The sequence below is a fragment of the Leptinotarsa decemlineata genome, unplaced genomic scaffold (genome assembly GCF_025532065.1).
Source record: "Leptinotarsa decemlineata unplaced genomic scaffold, Ldec_3_MD MMD2_tig00026330_RagTag_RagTag, whole genome shotgun sequence".
Classification (NCBI taxonomy): domain Eukaryota; kingdom Metazoa; phylum Arthropoda; class Insecta; order Coleoptera; family Chrysomelidae; genus Leptinotarsa; species Leptinotarsa decemlineata.
In genome coordinates, this window is record NW_027412690.1 from 7,132,726 (window position 1) to 7,155,091 (window position 22,366).

General features: G+C 36.9%; 1 protein-coding gene across 2 annotated transcripts in view; it reads right to left on the minus strand.

The window, feature by feature from the left end:
• LOC111507902 (disintegrin and metalloproteinase domain-containing protein 10) overlaps window positions 1-22,366 on the minus strand; it is a 415,889-nt gene that overhangs the window by 99,083 nt on the left and 294,440 nt on the right. For both annotated transcript variants that reach the window (XM_074182880.1, XM_074182879.1), the window contains exons 5-6: window positions 19,269-19,691; window positions 804-944 (exon numbers count right to left, since the gene is read on the minus strand). In XM_074182880.1, the coding sequence (XP_074038981.1) occupies window positions 804-944; window positions 19,269-19,691 (564 nt within the window). The remainder of the gene's footprint in view (window positions 1-803; window positions 945-19,268; window positions 19,692-22,366) is intronic.

Consider the following 22,366-nt stretch of genomic DNA (forward strand, 5'->3'; position numbering starts at 1 on the left):
ACTGTAAAAATATCGTGAAATTCAAAAAATTATTGAAAGAATTTATACTTCAGGAAAGAAACTACCAAAAATGAAATATATATATATGTGCATATATATACATACAAAGATTTTATCGAGTGTGGCTATTGGCTTCAAAAGCGCTGATGAGGCCAATAGCCAGAAACACGTGTCCGCGGTTTGCCCCCCTTTTGGAGTGTTATGTCCACTAATTGTTTCATTTTTGATTTATATATATATATATATATATATATATATATATATATATATATATATATATATATTTTGAAGCTTTATATCTTCTATCAATTATCTGCGAGCGCTTTCGACAGCTGGTCGTACTGTCATCTTCTAGGCACTCCTCAAACTCTTGAGGAATCACGAATACTTGGTTTGATAATAAAAATAATGGAGCATATAAACTGTAACAAAAATTGAACCACCGGACGAAAAAATGAAAAAAAAAACACCATTTGAAGAACTCATTGCTTGTTCTCCTGAAGTACATTCTTTTAGTGATGTATCTAAAGAAATGACAACGCACTCCTTCACTAAATCCGCTGCTGAGTGAGCTTCCAAAACATTCACAAACTCCGTTTATCACAGCAGTTTTTACTCAACATGAATCACCTTCACGCAACTCTTCGAAGGTCGCCAAACTGAACTCCTGCAACTTCTTTAAAGAACTCCGTCACATAATGACGTCGAGGTCAACACACTTCCTCGCATAAAATTGTAAATGTGGTCGGATAATGGCAAAAACTTTTCGAAACTTCGGCTGAAAACAAACAGAAAGCACTCACCTGAAAACAGTTCTAGGAACTTCTCAACTCCGTAATTGTTAGGGAACCTGTAGAGAGGGTCTTTGAGGGCGTCCATCGTGTGAACCTTGATTCTTTTCACCATGAAGGTTATGTTGTCCTTCTTGCCATCTTGATTGAAATCTGTAACGAAAATATTATTTTTGAAATCGAATTCAGCTCAAGAGATCGTATCAAAAGAAATAAAAAAATTACAAATGAATCTACTTGATGGTGGTGAAAAAAAATCCAACGTGTACATCTTAAAAAGGTTATGTCAAGAACATATAGTGCAAAATATACTGTAGTATTTTGCCAATGAACACTTTGATTCCAATGTTCATGAATGTTCTGTCAGAGAACATTCACGATGAGAAATAATCCCAGCAATTGTCCGGTAAGTAGATCAACACAAAAAAACAATTCGTTTGATGATAGGGGAAGACCGGGTGATGGGAATCAGCGAGAAATGATAGTCACCAACATATCTCCAAAACTATAACCGCTAGAAACGCGTTTACTGCTGCCCCCGCCTAGCTCTGCTACCCTGCTAGCGAGCGCGCCGCCCCTGTATTGCGACAGTCTAGGGGAATGACAGGTGTGTTTTGTTTTTACGGCTCGCCGATGTAAATTTTTATGGACGCAAAATAAATGTTAAGTATTCTAATTATTGATCTACTAGCATTTGACTTTTTTTATCTTTTACTCGTACATTCAGTGTGACGATTTCATACTCAAATCCCGAGTATTGCTTATATATTTTTTGTATTTTTTTTTCATGAAATACTTGTGGGTAATGAGGATTGGTGACCGCCATTGCCCGCTATAGTGATCACGATTTCCCGCAATGTGAAGGCATACTACAATTTTGTTATTCTGCTTTTAGATGTCGAAAGTACGAGTTAGAACTACCACAAAAGTTTACTGGTCAACTGACACTTTGAATAAAGCATTGAAACTTATTGAAGATAGATTTCTATAGAAAAAACCGCTATAGAAAAAACCGCAAAAGACCGTTTTTTGGAACACTTTAAGGTGCATACAAAAAAGAGTGCAGAAATCACACCTTACGAAGTAGCATCCTTATTGGGCAAGGCATTTGATAACGTTGCGTCCATTAGTAGAGGAGAGTCGGGATTTAGACCTGCAGATATTTATCCGAAGAATCCCGATATATTTCGTGATGAAGATTTTCTACCAGCTGAATTGCTCCGATCAGCAACTGCTGCCATTCAAAACTTTAAAGTTTTTTCACTGCTACCACAGACGCCACCAAGAACTTCTAGCGCAGTTAATTGTCTAGCCCCTGGCCCATAAGTGGAAAGTGTTTCACTAGCACCTGGTTAGTATATTCGCCAGTCATTGGCACATCAAAACATGTTGCTCCAGTAGTGTCTAGTTTTGATATTGTGTCGAAATTAATTAAGTTGCCACAGAAAAGCAATACCCATAATACTAGACAAAGTTACCAAAAGCAGCATGCTGAAATTTCAACATCCACGCCAATAAAAGAAAACTTGACAGAAAAAGAAAACTTGATAGAAAAAGAGAACAAGAAAAGTAAAACCGTCTGCCCAGCCAAGGATAAGGGAAAAGGAAAACCGAACCGAAAGAGTGGAGAGGAAGGTTCTCCATGAATCACATGATACATCTGTTTCAGACGTGGCTACTGATGATTCATGCCAAGACGATGACCTAGATAATGCTGACGACGCAGGGAATACGTGCTTAATCTGCAACGAATTCGGCCGAAATTATGATGTTTAGTACAGGTGTAGCTCATGTGGTTTGTGGGTTCACTGAGATTGTACGGGGTGGGAGTCTTGCCAAGGGTTATATATGCGATTTGTGCTACATTTTTGTGGTATAAAAGATGATTATCATAGTGACAATTACTGATTTCAAATGTATCTGAACCAGAAATCCAACCACCATCAATCAACTACGAGAGGAATCATCAAGACACTACTAGACCGTGCCTTCGGGCTCTGTAATACAAAGGTAGGTCTCGAAAGGGAACTAGGCATCATCAAAAATGACCTTCAACGGAATGGTTACTCCAGAGTGATGGTAGAATAGGCTTCAACTAGAAGACAGCAAGAGCTCCACAAGGAAGAGAAGCCTCCACAACCAGTACTTGTACTTTCCTACATCGAAGGATTATCGGAAAAGCTACAAAGGATTGGGTCCAAGTATAATATCAGGACCTGCTTCAGATCTGGGAACACTATCCGTAGCAGCCTCACGAAAACCAGGCCAGCAAACACGGACTGCGATTCCAAGAACTGCATTTACCGAATACTCTGCGAGTGCGGAGAATCATACATCGGTGAAACTAAGAGACCATTGAAAGTTCGCATTGCTGAGCACAAGAAACAAACACAACGAGGAGAAACCAGCAAATCCGGAATAGCAGAGCATGTTTGGGCTCATCAACATAATTTCAAGTGGGGTCAAGCTGAAATCGTCCACAAAGAGGAACACTGGTTTAGGAGAAAATTCAAAGAAGCTGCGTATATGTCGTCCAACAACGCATTTAGTCAAGCTAGCGTAGAGATACGTAACATATGGAGACCTCTCAAACCAAACACGACCAACTCCCGCCAAACGGTCATATTCCGCTGAAAACCAATGAACCCCAACCTATAAAAAAGTTGATATCTACCTGTTAGCAGTCTGAAGTTTCTTTGATTTGATTATTTTAGATATTTATTTGTATTGTAGCTAGGGGTTATGAAAAGGAGAAAGCAACACTGATGAGGTTGTTCATGGAAGTGGATGCTGAAGAAAATTATGGGACAGATGATGAGAAACGAGATGAGATAGATGATATCTGAGCAGTGCAAATATTGTCTTACAATCACCAGGAGTAAAACCAAAACCTAATTTAAATTATTGATATTTATGAGAGTAGAGTGACTTTTTCTTTATATTTTTTGGTAAAAGTTTTTTTTAATGAAGTTATTTTTTTTAATGAAAAAGATTCTTAAAATATAAATAACAGATCTTATTCTAATTTTGAAACCAGTCTCCTCCACCGTGCGCGAGTAACTATGTACCAAAATTTGGCGCATGTACTGAAAGGTTAAGGCATTTTGATATGAGAGCCTGTGCGAAAATAGCGATTCACGTTGGAATTGAATCGCTGAAGATTTAATCCATTCGGAAAAACATTCTCAGGAAGTTTATTCCACATAAACGTAGTCCTCCAATTGAAAGATTTCTCAAACAGTGGAGTTAGGGGTGTACTTAGTTTAATCTCAAAACGATTAGCAGTCACAGTCTGTCGCGTATCTCTGATGTATACCGCTCTTAGTGGAATCGAATGTGCCAAGTCACTTGATAATTTTCCGTGAAAGTATCTATAGAAGAGAGACAACTCTCCAACCTCTCTTCGATGTTTCAGACTATCAAGATTGCAAGTGATGTTCTCGATCAGGCGGATGGATCTTTTCTGGATGAAATCCAGTAGTTTCAGAGTATGTTTGGGATGAAGCTCCATACATGAGAACAATACTCCAAAGAACGTGTGATATGAGCTTTATGACGCATAAAGAGTGGCTGAGGTTTGTACAGTTTTCTGATTTGGAACAGATTTTCAGGCTTTTGGAAAGAAGCATTTGCAATTCCAGCGACATGGTTGTGCCAAGACACATTGATATCCATTTCAACCCCCAACAAACCTATCAAAGCAGAGAGCGGAATTGTCTGACCTGACCTGAGTAGAGCAGTCGGGTATGAAGCACTGAGTCTGTCGAGGATGGCTGTTCAACTGTTCACAGGTCACGGCAACTTTCCGGGTTACCTGGCTAGATTCAACCTGGGACCGGAGGTGCCTTGCCCATGTGGGTGGGAAGAGCCTGAAACGGCTGATCATGTGCTCGAGAGATGCATGCATGGAGACAAGGTTGGTTGGAGAGAATGGAAAGGAAGACTGGAGCTAGAAAGGGGTAGAATGCAACTGAGGGATAGAAACGGAAGTAATAGTGAATGGATACGTATCGCGAATGAACGGGCAGAGAATGTGGTGCGAGATGAGTGGAGCAGATGAAAAGCAGGCTATCAGCTTATCGTTACTGTTAGCTCATTGACATACCGGATAGGCGGTGATCTTCACAAATCGAGCTGATCCATATACAATAAAGAAATGGCTTGAGGACCTACAATGTTTGCTTCCTGGTGTAAATATTGTAAATATGAAGAGGAACGATCCATGTATTATTGATAAAATGTATATTATTATTAGAATGATCTTTCTTAAGTTCATTGTAATGCAATGTTATGTTGATGTAATATATTTTTGGTTTGATAAAGTTGGGACTTCTACCCCGTTAATCTGAAGAGAAGGTTTCCCTGGTAGTGGCTGAGCTGGATAGAGGAAAGATGCCCAGTTGAAAAGCTTTCGAGCCAGGACAACGAAGGGTGACGGCATTATTCATGACCTGACTTAATTATATCCGGTTCGGAGACATTTATCTTTTTGAAGAGAACAGATGCCTGAGTTTTGTGGCATTGAATTGAACCTGGTTACTTTCACTTCAATTTGAAGTCAGCTCTTGATCCTCATTAAGATCTGCAACCTCCTGCAGCCGGTGAAGATGTGTCTCCAGCCTATGTCTTGGAATCCAAATGGAATGACGTGACAAGTGTGCTCGCGTCAGCAAAGCAATGAGGATATTCTATTTGCAGTGCTGCTAAAATATCTAGGTATTACCTTCGATAATTTCCTTCTAACTGATGAAACGATAAAAAAATCAAAGTTCAGGCCACCAAAACAGAGCTTTGCAGCGATTATTTTTAGAATTCATGAAACCTTCATTGGAACTCTTCAGGTTCTGCATGTTTCTAAACGCTGTAATAATATGGTCTGTTTCTGACGACAATGAAAGGGGAAAGAAGAAACTGGAGGTTTCAAAGTTTCGAGTATAGGAGCTTTCTAGCTCGTTTCTCCTTCATTTATTTTCTGAAATGAATTTTAGCAGCGCTGTCACCAGATGCAGATTTCTCCACATCAAATTTTGAATATCAAGGCAGGTCCGAAAAAGCTGTAGAGTTCGTGCCGATCGCACGAAGGCCGGTCTTTTTTAAATCTGATCATTTGGTATACTTACTTATATTCTCTCTCATTGTGTGGTTCCAGAACTGAATTTTAATCTTAACTGAAATGCTTTTCACTTACTATTCTCTTCTCGATAGATTGACAAAAGGTCTCTTATTTGTTTGTGTTCTCTTAACTTCATATTACTCTACTAGGATGGTATTTTTCTCAGTCCAAGAGAAAATGAAAGTCCAAAGGTTTCAAATATAAAGTATAATAGTAGAAAAATGACTCCATGGATAAAATAAAAACAACGTGTAAAATATTATATAAAAGGAAAATGTTAATTTCTATAAAATGAAAGAATTAGAACAAAAGAAATGCCGCCAATTTTACCATACTATTTACTATTAATCTAACCTATTTAATAATTACAAATGCGCCAACTCGGTACAAAAATACTCTTAGTTTTACTTTTACTTCAGGGAGAGTAGTGTATAACTTTAAATTTTCACCCCTTTTGTAATTGTATTAACAACTTTATCTTTAACAACAACAATCAGCGCTAGGAACCCCACAATATGCAACTTTCTGCAAATAGGAAGTGGACTCAGATAAAATATTATGTGAACTCTCTCTAAATATCAACTTGTTAGTAGAAAAAAAATAACAGACACTTACATAACGCCTCTTTGTGTGGTTTGTGGTCAACCATAGGTTTCGTTGACCCGGTGTGTCTTCTACACCAACACTTTTAATTTAAACTCCCCTGTACCCCATACCGGCTTAAGATTTCACCATCGTTTTCACTTAAATTTCGCCCCACGCGCTTACAAACAAAATATCTCCCCTATTTAGGCCACCTCCCTCAGCCTCAAAGGCTGAGGGATGAGACCCCCGATCTCGTCTCGACGAGATCCGGTGACCGACCTTTTCTGTCTCTCCCAAGCAACTCCCAAGCCCTCGCGTCAGCTACGCTATCCACAAAAACCTCATATCAGCGTTTTTTAAACCTTCCCAAGTGTATGATCATCGGCAGGATGCAATACATTTATTTGTTTAGTCTAAGTAAATTTTAACATGACCACAACGACGCTCGAAGGTTCGACAGTCATAAAGTAATTCAGCGCTTTTTCAACTGGAAAAATATCGACACCGAAGAAACGGGTGATCGACCTCGATCTCAATGAATAAAATAATATTTTATGTTACTCTCGTAATGGCCGTTATTACAACGCTATGCACCGATTTATGGAACAAAATATTGATTTTAAACTCCATTGAAACAAAATCAAACATGATCATATTCATCGGAACTAAATGAAGAGTGTGTTGGTCAATGGCCAACTCAATTTTCTTTATTCAACCCTCGAAACGGACCAACATTTCGAAGTTATTTCATTAAATTACGCGTTGGAAACAATCATATAATATCCGGGTCGTAACCTTCAACATTGTAGAGTTATTTCCATTTACTTGATATCCTTCCATACATTCGAATCTTGCCGCAACGCAATACCAACAGAAATTTATGTTCGTTCGGTTTTACGGCCCTTATATGCTCTCAGCGTAGATACAAAGTATACGTATTATTATGCATTATGTAGGCTTTGACGTAGGCGGTTTACGTTGTTTTGAATTCTCTTATGTCGAGCTTCCAGGTGAAGTTTGTTATACAACACGAATTTTCGAAGGCAAAACTGGCATTGCGGATGGAATTGGATTCACGTCAACAATCAAAAACGAACCGAAGATAGGAGTTTTGATGAAATGTTTCTAGATGAGGACTTCTCTTATATAAGTTCTTCCAACAGGGATTTCCGAACTTTGACAATTGATAACGGACATCTTGTTAAAACTACATTTGTCGAATTAGTTGCCATTTGCGATCTCCTTGGATTCTTCTAACTTTTTATTTTTTGTATTTTTATATCTTTTTGTATTTTTGTATCTATATTTTTGTTCAATTTGTTCCATTTTTTAGTTGCATTTCATTTCACTATTATTTCATTTCAGGTTTTTCGCTTAATATAATTGTTATTTTCAGCTATTCGTTTATAATCTTCTTCTTTAATTTTTTCAATTCTTTTTTATTTCTTTCCGTGATTTCAAATCATTTTATATAATATCAGACAATGGAAGTCCGAACTGATGTAATTCACTAAAAACCTGCTAATAGATTTTTCATATTCCGCATGAATCATAAGGATATTCTTTAACAGAAATGCATATCATTACCCTGTATAGCAAGGCTGGTAAAACGTTTTCCACTTCCGCAGAACTCATATCCGCTGTCGTATTTTCATTCTTTCATCTTCGATTCTATATGTCCAATCGAAATTCCCTCCGGTTCTAAAAACGGCATCTATCAGAATTCAACGGGGAATATTTACTTAAGGAGAAAAAGACGATTGTCTTCTTTGATTGAAGATTTGCGACTACATGGATATGCTTTCAGCCTTGGGGTGCTCGAATGGCCCAATAACCCGAGTAAACAACAAGGTTTTTTGGCCTGCGTTTTGTTTTCACGAGAGCTGCAAAGGGGGTGAACTTAAGTTTTTTTCGGTGTTTTCGTACACTAGATTTTGCATCTGGAACGGTGGTGGAGAAGAATCGATGACGTTCCCAGCCACAAATGGGATATGATATGATTTGGTTGATTCTGACAAAAGTTGGCATTTCAGGAATGTAACGAATTGAACTTGAAAATAAAAAATGAAATAATATTTACATGTAACGTCTGAGCAAGCTTGTGTCTGTGTGCAGTTACCTAGCTTTCTAAATTAGTCCACAACGATTATGAATTCAATTCTTCTATTTATGTGATTGAATCCGATACTTGATGTAAATCCTTAAGTTTGCACATAACAGTTTACAAAACCACAACACGTGCATCGCTATAGAGTAGTCTTTCTCAAAGTGAGCAACAGCGCCCCCTTGTGAGCGCTAGAGACCTATGGGGGGCAGTAAAGGACACAGAGAAGATTAGGGGGCCGTTGAATGTCATTCGACGATATCACGAAAACAAGTGAATTTAGTTAGCGACTAGCTAGATGAAGTGCTGTACGTGCAGTGGTGAATACTGTGAGTGGTGTCATTAGCAAGTTTTTAATACTCGATTCTTTACTTCGGCGCCTCTCTCAATCACTGCAATATATCATCAAAGCAGTCAATAAAATCCAAAACAGCTCTTTTAATGACAGATTATTTAATCAGCTTTGTGTTGCTAATGATGAAGATTTCAGCCGATTGCTATTTCACACAGAAGTTCGTCGGTTATCAAGAGGTAACTGTCTGACTTGACTTCACAATCTATTTGACTCTGTAATAGAGTTCTTGGAAATACCGTACTGGGTATTGGATCCTTTTCCAAATGTCAACACAGCAGGATCACCCCAGCTAGAAAAAGAACTCATAAAACTGATAATGAACGAGGGAATAAAAATGAAATTCAAAAATGGATACCAAGAACTTTGGCTACAAAAACCAATTCCACAATTATACCCTGGATTGTGGTCCATCGTTCAACGATTTTTTGTAGCATTACCATTATCGTATTTGTGTGTACGTAGATTAAGTGCTGTGGCAACGTTGCTAACTGAAAAGAGAAATCGGTTGCAGTTAACCGAACACGGTGACTTACGGCTGTTTTTGAGTAAATTCGAGTCTGATATAAACAAACTTGTTAAAAATCATCAAATTCATCCTTCACATTAGATTCAGTTCTATTTTCAGATGTTTCGACAATAAGTTTTGCACAAACTGGTTATCAGTCATATTAAAAGACGCTAGTTGAGGTTCTAGAAAGTCACTTACGTTTTTGCTACCTCTTGAACATGTACTACAAAGTAAACTAGTGAGGATTTTTCCAGCAAAAGATCTACAAACACAAGACATGATAGACAGTATGGAATCATTCAATCCAGAGCGGTCAGGAGTATCGATTTTGTTATTATCCTGCTGATGAAGAGAATTCGACAAGAACCCCAAGAATTCGGAACAATCCTCTGGTTATCCTAACGAGTATTTAGTGGACTCCAAAGACTTTAGAAAATCGGTTGGTGGAAAAGATGATACACTTAAAATATTCAACGAAAGTCATTTTTGTGGAGGAAAAAATCAGTTTTTTATCGACCTTTTTTTGGGTAATTGTTACCTTCCACAATCTGAAAAAATATAAAAATTATAATGATCTACACATACATGTATAGAGTTACTTATTTTCAAATTGATTACTTCCTTCCTTTCTTTGGAAGATTCTCTCATCCATTTTTTTGTATCAGATGGAGTAGTAGAAAGCCAAAAACTTTCTTTCCCAAAAATTAATCACTCCTAAAAATATAACCCTTTCAAATCATATAATGGAGAACTTTATACAAGTGTAGAAGGGCAAACTTTTCAGTTTACCCCGATAAGTTACTGCGTAAAAATCAAAGTATTTTTCACAAAGAAAAATCTTCTATTTATCAGTAACTTGTCGTATTTAACAATTTTGCCTATCAAAAAAATTATTAAGAAATAATACTTATCTTTTACGTTTCGGAAGCCAAAATCTGCCTCCGTCTTCAGAAATGGATAAAAATTCGAATATATACGCAATTATTCCTTTTTTGAGAGCTTATTTCTTTACTTCTTCGACAGATGTCAAAGAAGTTTTGAAATATGAAATTATGTCAATGTTGTTGATTGACAACTGAAATATTCGATGTAATACAAGGTACTCTCCGATATCAGTTTGTTGCCATTTTGCCACTATCCAAAGTTTTCTTCAAGATGGGTAGCCAAGTACGGTCTATTTTTAAGGAGCTATTCGAGATACAGTTCTCTCCAGACATGAGAATATACGCTGATTCTTTTAGCTTACGTCTCTTAAAATGAGGCTCATTGGTAATCTTTCTTGTCCTATTCCATTCCACCCGATGTTCACCGTCTGATTTTAAAATGTGTTCTGATAATTTTGATCTTGTCAATTGTCTATTTTTTATATAATCTCGATGTTCATTCTCACGCACTTTCAATGGTCTTGAGGTTTCACCAATGTAACTTTTACCACAAGAACAAGGTTTTTTATAAATACAATTTTTTTTTCTTCAGTGTTGTTGGGTTTTTTATGTGTGAGTATAGATCTCAGTGTATTTTTTGTTTTGAAAGTAGTCCTAACATCATATCTATTTCCAATTCGTCTTATTTTTTCAGATAGTATTGGAATGTAAGGTATAACGTTAGTTGTAAAAGGTGTCGTTGGATGTTGAGTCGGTAATTGTTGAGTTGGATGTTGTTGAATTTGTGAATCTGTTTGTATGTTCGTTTGGTTTTTAATTGACTCTTTATTTTCTATTGAATTTATCGTTGAATTATATTATTATCCATTATAATTTTTAAATTTTTTCAGATTGTGGAAGGTAACAATTACCCAAAAAAAAGGTCGATAAAAAAATGATACACTTACTTTTATACATTTCTACATTCCAATATTTTTAATATTTATTTCATATGTACTCTGTAATAATAGCATTTCCTATAGCTGGGTATTCCTGTTGGAAATAAATTGCTCTTTCTTTTATCTAATGAAACAGAAATATTTCTGGTCGTTTCACATTTCCGCACCTGGGCATAAAGGAATTATTAAAATTCCTTCATTAACTCGAAGAGTCGGATTATTTCTCATTTTCCTTTTTAACACTGGATTAAATACGAGTATTTCTCGCAGGGAGCTTCATTTTCGAGATGTCATCCGATTCATCACCAGGACCCCGCTCGCAGGAAATTTCACGGTCTATAGGAAGAGGGGACCTAAATGGAATTTTTATACGGGGCTTCTATCAGTGTCACTTTCGAGCTGCCATATCCTTATCAACACATCGTCCTTTAGCGTTCGATTTTTGGGATATACTTGAAGGCCGTGAATTGATATTTCCTGCCTCTCCCAGCTTCGTGAGTTTTGGGAAAATTTAAGTTCAGAGTAAATGAAAAACAAGTTTCTTCATATTAGAAGTTTCTCTCACCAAAAATATTTTCGGTACACTACAATATTCCCCTCTAGTGACTGATGTATTTTTATCATTCATAGCGTTTACTATCTATAAATTTGAATCGAAGTGTGCTTGAGATAACATTTTTTTTAAAATTTTTTTGAAAGACCTATTGATGCCATTTTATGTGGATTATAACATTATATATAAGCTATTGAATGGCAAAGTGGATTGTTCTGTACTATTATCAAAAATTGATATATTTGTTCCAAGAATATCTTCTGGGCACATCAATACTTTTTTATGCAAAAGGGCACAAACTAACTTAATGTTGAAATCACCAATCAATCTGATGTGTCGGAATGCGAACAAGCTCTCTACTAACATCGATATTTTTTGTTGCGGTATATGTGAATTTTTTAATTTTACAAATACTCGTGCGTTCCTAAAAGATATTTAAGCTTTTTATATCAAATAGTATTTATTGATCTTATATCAAATAGTATTAATCCTTCAAGTATGTTAGTTTTGCTCTGTAAATGGGAAACTGTTGGGCAATGAACGCTATTATTATATTTTTTTTTTCACCGTAGTGTGCGCTGGTCAGGCCCTATCCCCCGAAGCCCCGATACATTTGGGAGGGCGCGCCAACATTATCAACCAATGACCACTCCCCACACCGTGGGGTAAGTGATCATTGGGTCCGAGAATCATGTGCCCTGAGCAAGCGCAGTGAGCCAAGAATGACAGCCTTCTGAATCTGTGCGGCTAAGTTTTCTGCCTTCGTGCGGCAAGCCGGTATGGTTTTAAGATTCGATAGTAGAGGAGACATCATTCCACCAAGGACTCCAATAATCAGAACAACCATCTTGACAGAGTGATCTGGATAGAGTCTGCGGAGTAAAAAAAGAAAATCTCGATATTTTATCCGTTTTTCCTCCTCTTTTCTGACGATATTCGTCTCGCCAGGAGCTGAAAACTCCACGACAAATATCGTTTTGCTCTGGTGGTCGACAAGGACCACATCAGGCTTATTCGCTTGTATGAGCCTGAGGGTGGGGAACGAATAGTTCCAATAAATTCGGCACTTCTCGTTCCCCACAACGGATTCAATATCCCCCGGAGCGTAGGGCAAAACCGGTGTCGCGTCAATACCGTAAGAGTGCCGTATTATTATTAAGATTATTATTATTATTATTTTCACCGTAGTGTGCGTTGGTCAGGCCCTATCCCCCGAAGCCCCGATACATTCGGGAGGGCGGGCCAGCTTTATCAATCAATGACCACTCCCCACACAGTGAGGTAAGTGATCATTGGGTCCGAGAATCATGTGCCCTGAGCAAGCGCAGTGAGCCAAGAATGACAGCCTTCTGTATCTGTCTGGCTAAGATTTCTGCCTTAGTGCGGCAAGCCGGTATGATTTTAAGATTCGAGAGTAGAGAGGACATCATTCCCCCTAGGACTCCAATAATTAGAACAACCATCTTGACAGAGTGATCTGGATAGAGTCTGCGGAGTTCGAAGAGAAAATCTCGATATTTAATCCGTTTCTCCTTCTTTTTTCTGACGATATTCGTCTCGCCAGGAACTGAAAACTCCACGACAAATATCGTTTTGCTCTGGTGGTCGAGAAGGAGTATATCAGGCTTATTAGCTTGTATGAGCCTGAAGGTGGGAAACAAATAGTTTTTCCCTCCTGAAACGTCCGACCATGATGCATAAATCAGGCTGAATTTGACCGAGGGCATATATTATGTCAGCTTCAAGGGCCGCTGAGGTTTCTGGCTCATTCGAATACACCTGCGACTCAAGAAAATTCCACAGGAAAAAGTCTACCGGAGTCAAATCCCACGATCTCGGTGGCGAGTTTACATCACCTCCACGTGAGATGGGCATGCCCTCAAATTGCTCGTGCAGCGCAATGTGGCATGAGCTGTGTGGCACGTGGCGCCGTCCTGTGGAAACCACATGTTGTTGGTCCATCGACCTAAAGGACTAACCATTGACTGTGATGATCTGGCCAATGTCGTTTTCAAAGAAATATGGACCGATAATGCCGCCAGCCCAAAATCCACACCAAACAATGGATTTTTCGGTCTGCATTGGACGCTCTTGGATCTCATGTGGATTGTTACCGTCCCAAATTCGACAATTTCATTTGTTCAAGTACCCATTCATCTAGGAATATATATATATATATATATACCTAACTTCCACTTGATTTCGCAACTGAATATATTTCTCAACTCAAGTCTTACGATTCTCTGGTGATCCGACAGCCATCTTGATTTAAACAGGTTGGAGGCTGGCTCCCCTACCCTCTCCACTCGTGTTTGTCAGAAAGATAAACGAGTCAAGACTGATGGGATGGCGACATGAATGTCCTCAGACATTCTGGGGTGTTTGGATGAAGATATTGTTCATCTTTTAACGGGGGACATGAGGGCATCTACAGCATAATATATAGCTTCCCTAACTAACGGATTATCGTGGGTTTCTGTGCAATCAAAGACTGAATGGACAGCTGAATGGAAGGCAACTGCAAATCTCTGCGGATAGATTCGTTCCGTATGAACCACGAAGTATTCACAATCATCCTTATTAAGTTGTTTTGCAATCTCTCCAAAATGGAGATATAAGATGGAGCCGCTTGTCCCCAGATCGTTTAATAGATCGTAATTTTGTCCTTTATGCTTAATTTGGAACATCTATTGATAAGAGGGTACAGAATTTTGATCCGACCCTCGATCTTTGCCTTCACGGTTGTGATGTGCGGGTTCCAGGTGAGCCTACGGTCTATTAGAAAACCACGGTACTTTAACCGCGCTTGCCAGTAGATCTCAATTCCAGGAATCTGGCCGGAGAAGATAGCATTCTTCCTATGGTTATCGCTTGAGTTTTTTTCCGGGTTCACTCGGATCTTACATTCAATGTACCAGCGCTCGAGGTCGTCCAATGCACGTTGCATGTAGACGACGCCGAGCCAGAACGCCAGAACCTCCCGAAAATTCTGAACCTTCCGGAAAATCGATAATTTTTCGCGCTACAAGTGCCAAGATAAAGTAAAACTTTGGTGTATAGTGCAGCTGCAAAACTGAAATAAGAACATTTTCCGTTAGGCAGTGAAGTTAACAACCCGAAATGAAGTAAGCAAATGGACCGTTTCCCGATTTTCTCAGATGATGCAGGGAAAAATGGACAAGTTCTGGCATTATCATTCTCTCACAAATTCGGAAAGTCAACCATACATCTGTCAAATTCATTTCTGAGCAATATAACTTCAAATACCTCATCCGGCTGGTCCAATGATGGGGACAATCATCGTATCCGTGATTATTCTGAAGAAAACAGCAGTGGCGGACGTGTCACCAACAGCTACAACTAAATTAGAGCAGTAATACATTCTTCAGTCAAAACCCTTGGACTGAATGGGTTGAAAAATATTGGCAATGCCTGTTTCAGTGTAATTCAGTGTTTATCAAATACGAGGTGGTTACTGGTCCATAGTAAAAATTCAAAAATCGTATTTCTAGTATGGAGGGCGCTTATATCAAAGTGTTCGCGGAAGTTATAAAAGCATAGTGTTCAGAGAATTCATCCGATAGAGCAATGAACATAGTTCTCTCGACTCATGGGCCACACGCATCATCATGGCCAAGTTATTTGAGTATATAAACTCCAAGATATAAATCCAAGATTGTAGATAATTTCGTTGGTCAATTGGAATCCATGATGAAGTACACACACTGTGGACACTCATTAGTATCCTTTGATCTGTTTAAAAAAAATCTGTTTTTAAAATCTGTTTTTTCCGTTAATCAGCTGCCGCCCCCATACGAACGACAACTCTCAGAAGTTGAGAAACTTGTGCGAGCTAAGGACTAACGAGGTCTTACCTTTTAACGTGTGATTCCTAACACGGTTGCAGAATCATTCCAGCCAGATAAATTATCTCGAGAAAAATATCTGGTCGAGGCGAGAATCGAACACACGACCTTCCGATCGTGAGTCGGACGCACTACCACCGCGGCCAATTCCTTTCTGTAATTTGTCTCTCCCCATACCACAAAGAACTGGCCAATTAATTTTATCAGAATGCTTGAATTCCTTCACAAGAGGAGAAACTTTGGATGGACATGCAGAAAAGAAGAAAGAAGAAGTGTTTTTCCGTAGTTTAGACATTTATTTCAAAGGATTCTCTCTATCGAAAAGATTACGAGGCAAGTTGAATGTTGCCATAGAATTTCCTCTAGATGGATTAGGTATCAGCAATTATGCAGCAGACAATGTGACTCATTGTCGTTATAATCTATATGCACTTTCGAATCACAGTGGGTCTACCTACAGCGGACATTATACAGCATTCTGCAGACATCCTTATACTGGCACGTGGCACGAATACAATGATTCACACGTGCCACCAATTTCACCAAAATCGCTTGTGATTGGAGATACATCTTATTTTATGGAAAGGAGGAAACGAGTTTGCACCTTTGAGCGTTTTGGAATGTTAATTTCAACTGTTAATTTGATTTATTAAAAAAAGGTTTATTGTCTAACAGGAGTTATCCCAATTACAAGACAAATATAATTAAGCTTTCAGCTATAACTGACTATGAGTACAATGGAATATAACGAACAGCATATGAAATCATATAAAATAAATAAAAAGAGACAACAATAATTCTAATAGAGTCGGCAATGTCCAGTGTTGAAACACAGTATTTCACTTATGGGTTGTAATTAGATTGTAGTTCGACTTGCATAAAAAATAGTTTGTTACAAATTATATGCTTGAAGCGACCAAATGGGACAACAGAAATATTACATTCTGAATAGAAACTATTATGAATTTTACAGGTGTTATAAACCGGGGATTTTATTAACACGTTGATCCTAGGCAAAGACAAATAGAAAAATATTTCGTTTCTACTACTTCGTCTCGGTACGTGAAAATCTAGTTGAGATAACAAATCTGGGCAGTCAACCAGATTATGAATGAATTTATATATGAAGATACAGGCATAATATGTTCTTCTGTTTTCTAAGGATTAGAGGGCAAATCTATTTAGCAACAGTCTATTATCAATTCCTTGGGATGGGTAAGCTCCATCCAGTTTGTAAGCCATGTATTTCATAAAGATTCTTTGACAAGATTCGAGTTGCTCTATAAGCACATTGTATATAGGTGACCAGAAGATTAGGGAGCCATATTCCAGACGAGATCGGACATATGAATTAAAAGGTGTTATGATACATTCTTGGTTTTGAAAGTCCCCACACGTCCTCCTGAAGATGAGGCCAAGCATTTTTTTTGCAGAAGATATGATTTGATTAATTTGTGACGTGAAGCTAAGTTTCTTATCGAATATGATGACCAGATCTTTAGTTTCTGTGCTTTGTTCTAATATGATGTCGTTTATTGCATAGTCAAACTGTATATTGGTGTGCTTGAGGGTGTATTTCATAAATTAACATTTTTGAATATTCAGTAGAAGCTTGTTTAGTATGCATCATTCATGTATCGAATTAACTTCCTTCTGCAGAATAAGACAGTCCTCGGTTGATTCAATGGGTTTGAAAATCTTCAAGTCATCAGCAAAGAGTAATATTTTACTGGAGATATTTGAAACAATATCATTTATAGACAAAGAAAATAGAAGAGGAGCTAGATTACTTCCTTCAGGAGCACCACTAGTTGAAGTGAATTCTGTTGACTTGTGTCCTTTGTATTCTACAAATCGCATATGATTCTGATGATAAGACTATAGTAAATTCAACAGTTGATTATCGAAACCAACAGAAAAAAGTTTATTCAGTAGAATTTGATGGTTCACTTCATCAAAGGCCTTTGAGAAGTCTGTGTAGATTATATCCACCTGTAGCTGTTTATCTAACGCAGTGCTGACCGTTTGTGTAAAACACATGAGATTAGTTATTGTTGAACGTTTATTGATGAAACCATGCTAATATAGAGTTATACTATTTCTCACTTTAGGAGAAATGTTGTTATACAAACACATCTCAAAGACCTTTGCAAAGTTGGACAGAATTGTTATGGGTCGATAGTTCAGAATGTTATTTGGATCCCCTGATTTCAGTATTGGACATATTTTAGATACTTTCCATCTATCGGAAAAACACGCAGTTTTTAAGGCCATGTTGAAAATTAATTGACGTGGCTTTGCAAAAATGTATGTACAGTCTTTTACTAGAAAGCGCAGAATTTCGTTATCTACCGCTGGAATTTTGGTTTCAATTTTTTGAGAGTTTGCAAAATCTCTTCTTCGGAGAATGCATTTGTTATTGTGGAAAAATTTGTTGGTTTTCTTATTACTATCAGAAGGAGTATACACACTTTCAAAGAATTCAGCAGCATTCACTATTGAAGTAAGGTTTTTCAGTTCTTCATCATTTGAGAATGAAAATTTCTGAATTCTTGAAGTGCCTTTTTTACTATGCATATAGTTCCAAAATGAGGAGGTATCAGTTCTGATCAAATTTTCTGCTTTCTGTTTGTACTCCTTGTAGGCTTGTGATGTCTGGGTTTTTATTGACCTACGAAGATTTCTAAATTGATCACGTATAGTTTCTAAATAGTTTGATTTTGATCTTTTGAATAATTTATCTTTAAGTTTGATCTCGTTTATGATATCCCTGTTGGAACCAGTGTGGATATTTACTGGTGAAATTCGGTTTAAGAAGAACACATTGGTCCATTATTGAATAAGTTATTGCATAGAATGTGTCTATTACCAAGTTAACTTCGGTACAGTTTTCAATAACAGATCAATCTGTATTCATTGGCATAGGTATATTCTACTACTCCATAAAGAAAAGGTAATACAAGAATCTGTTTAAAAAATCTGTTTTTCCGTTAATCAGCTGTCGCCCCCATACGAACGACAACTCTCAGAAGTTGAGAAACTTGTGTGAGCTAGAATGGATGGTTAAATGTTGTAGGTATATAAATATTCGTTATTTGTGAGTACACTTGTAAGTTATGGTGAATCTTGTCAGTCCCAACCACAGACAGAAAGTTCGGTTAGCATTCATAACGGCTTAAAGGCTCTAAACCGCCAAAGTGGAAGGCTCAACATCAATCGGATTCAAGGCTGATTTTGTTACGATGTATTTGAAACACTCATGAGTCAAACGAAGGTATGAACCATTCTGAATACTATATGGAGAATATGGCAATAAGAGACAGCGTTTGAAGCAGTAACACTAGAAGGAAAACAACAAAAATTTGTTAATAATGAATCGTCAAGAAATTTTTAAATACAGTGATTGGCAGTTAAACCAATAGAAGCTATTTTTTTTGTTTATGAATGGTACCAACAAAGATTTTTGCGCTAGCACGGCCTTAAAATGAACTCTTTTGATCTGGCAGTACGAAAAATGATCAACTGATCACCTAGAGTGTGTTGCATTCGAATTGTCACATTTCAAACTCACCCGTGTTGCTATAAATGGCGTTGACTCGCTGCACGTGCCTCGTCATAACCTCGATGCAAGCCTCCTCCGTTCCGTATTTCGAAAAAAACTGATGGTCCGCCTGCAGATACAACATGCACGTCGTCTTCTTAGGGTCGACGGTGGCCCTCTTGTTGACGTTGCGAAAAATCAGACCCGAAACGTCGACGTTCGTCCTGTTCGTCATCAGATCGAATTCTTCGTCGATTGGTTGATTCAGGTCGAAGATGGGCGTGAACGGACGTCTGAGGATGGTTCGATTCGGATTGTAGAAACGCGGCGGTTCGTCGTACGGCAGTTTCGCTTCGGCTTCCAGCAGCCACCGTTTTCGTCTCCGCTTAGAGGGGTTCAAGTCGTTTTCCAGGTTTTCGTTTAGATGGAGGCGGTGTGAAGCACAGGGCTTTCCTGAAATTTATTATTGTTTTTTAATAATAATTGTTTCGTTGATTTTAAATTATCATAGTTGACAGAGCTGTTTGCAATTTAGGCATTTTTTGGGGGGTTTTGAAAACGAAATAAATAAGTAAGTAAGTAAATATTTATTTGGGTGAGCATAATATACAATATGAATTCAACATTGAAACTAGATTATTATTATTATTATTATTATTATTATTATTATTTTATTAACTTCAGGTACAATATAAAATATAGAATATAGACATAGTAAAAACAAGTTAAGTTAATAAACTAAGAAGTCACATAAACTGTTTCCAGTTTGTGTGTGACTGTGAAAATTACAATCAAAGTTAAAATCACTTAAAGAAAACTAATAAAATAATAAAAATACAACATTCATATTCAACCCTAGATATATCCTTATTTACACTTACATTAGCTAAAATACATATATACACATATATACATATACACACACACACACACACATATATATATATATATATATATATACATATATATATATATATATATATATATATATATATATACATATATATATATATATTATATACATATATATATATATATATATATATATATATATATATGTATATATATGTATATATATATATATATACACATATATATATATATATATATATATATATATATATATATATATATATATACACATACGCACATATACACATATATACATACATACACATACATATGGTCAGTTTGTTTTTCGATTTAAAGATATATTTATATAATAACGAAACACTATTTGAGGTTAATAACTATATATGTATAGACACAGAAATATTATCAATACACTATTTTATGTATCTCTGTACGTGGCAAACTGGTAATGTAGTCATTTAATCGTTTTTCAAATTCATTTTGGTTTTTTGAACTTTTTATTTGATTGGGTAGCGAATTAAAAAATTTGAGGCTGAGGTAGCTGTAGCTTTTTTGTCCTACAACTTTGTTCATAAACGGCATTTTGAAGTTAAGTTGTTTTGTTCGAGTGTTGTATTCGTGTTCTATCCTGGGGTGTTTTTGTTTTGATTTGAAGCATTTTATATTAGTAAGCAGAAAGAAGAGCTGCACGGGATCAAATATATTTGTTTCGTGATAAAGAACATCTGTTGGGTGATTCCTCTTTTCTTTGAAAATTATTTTAAGGATTCTTTTTTGTGTTATTATCAGTTTATTCATAGTAGTCTTTCCAGCTGATCCCCATGCCAGTATCTCGTAAGTTATATGCGTTTAGATGAGAGTGAAATATAACGTTTTGAGTGTTTTGTTGTCTAATATGTCTCTTAGGACCTTGAAACGGTGCATTAGAAATTGGAGTTTTTTTATTACATAGATTATATGGGATTCCCATTTGAGTTGGTCATCTATAACAATCCCGAGATATTTAAACTGTTTAACAGGTGTGATATTAAACAAGCTGGACACATTGAGGAAAGTAAAAGATGGTGAGGAGCGCGCAGAAGCATAAATTGGTAGGTAGTACGTTTTGCTGAAATTTATTGTGAGGAGTTTAAGTGAAAACCATTTTCTGATATTTCTGAGATCAATCTCTACTTTATTTTTCAGGGAAGACCAGGTAGTGTCCTCATAAAAAATGGCTGCGTCATCAGCATATGTGAAAATTTTTCCTATTGTTGATACTGAGAATAAGTCATTAAGGTAAATATTGAAAAGAATTGGGCCCAGGGTAGTTCCCTGAGACACACCATATTCTATATTCTTGTATTGACTTTTGTGGTTTCCAATTTTTACGCATTGCTTTCTGTTTAGCAGGTAACTCTGAAACAGTTTTAGTGTTGTTCCTCTTATACCTATGTTTTCAAGTGATTAAAGAAGGAGTGGGTGGCTAACTATGTCAAAAGCCTTTGACAGGTCTATGAAGACACATAGAGATGCCTTCTTGTTATCCATAGCAGAATACATTTCAGTTGTTAGGTCTAGGACAGCATCTTGGGTCGACACACCTTCTCGAAAACTATATTGTCTACAGGAAAGAATGTTATATTTTTTGAGGTAGGACGAAAGTCGTATTTTTATAACTTTATAACTTGAGAAACTATAAAAAAAAGAAAGAACTTGTGAGTCCAGACTGAGCTACCTAAGCAATGCTTGTGTTGTAGCCATCAACCTGGATTACATCAAGTATCCATATGTTGAGTGGTGGGTACAAAGGAAAAAATCAAAGTTATATTCATTGTGAGGGAGAGACTATATAGTTATTTATTGTAATTTGTATTATTCGAGTTCGTATACGCTTTTCAGTTTAATATAATTTTGGTTCACATATTCTTTCAGTTTTGATTTCATTTTACGTTTATTAGGAATTACTCTGATTTATAAAGGGACTAGGTTTAACAATTTTGGACCAAAGTCTGATATAAATTTCTGTGTGTGCGTTAGCCTACGGAGGGGAACATTTGTTTTCTGCTCAGATTTAGTACGCGTATGACTTATCTGAGAGATGGAGATTTTGCATCCATAGTAAGCATTGATAGGTATAGAGTTTCCTTACATCAAATAAGCCAGTTACTTTGTAATGGTCTTCCGTAGTGTACTTTCTATTTTTCTCAAAAATTATTTTTGATATGATATTTTGCATAATCTCTAGAACGTGTAATAATGTTTTACTGAGGCCA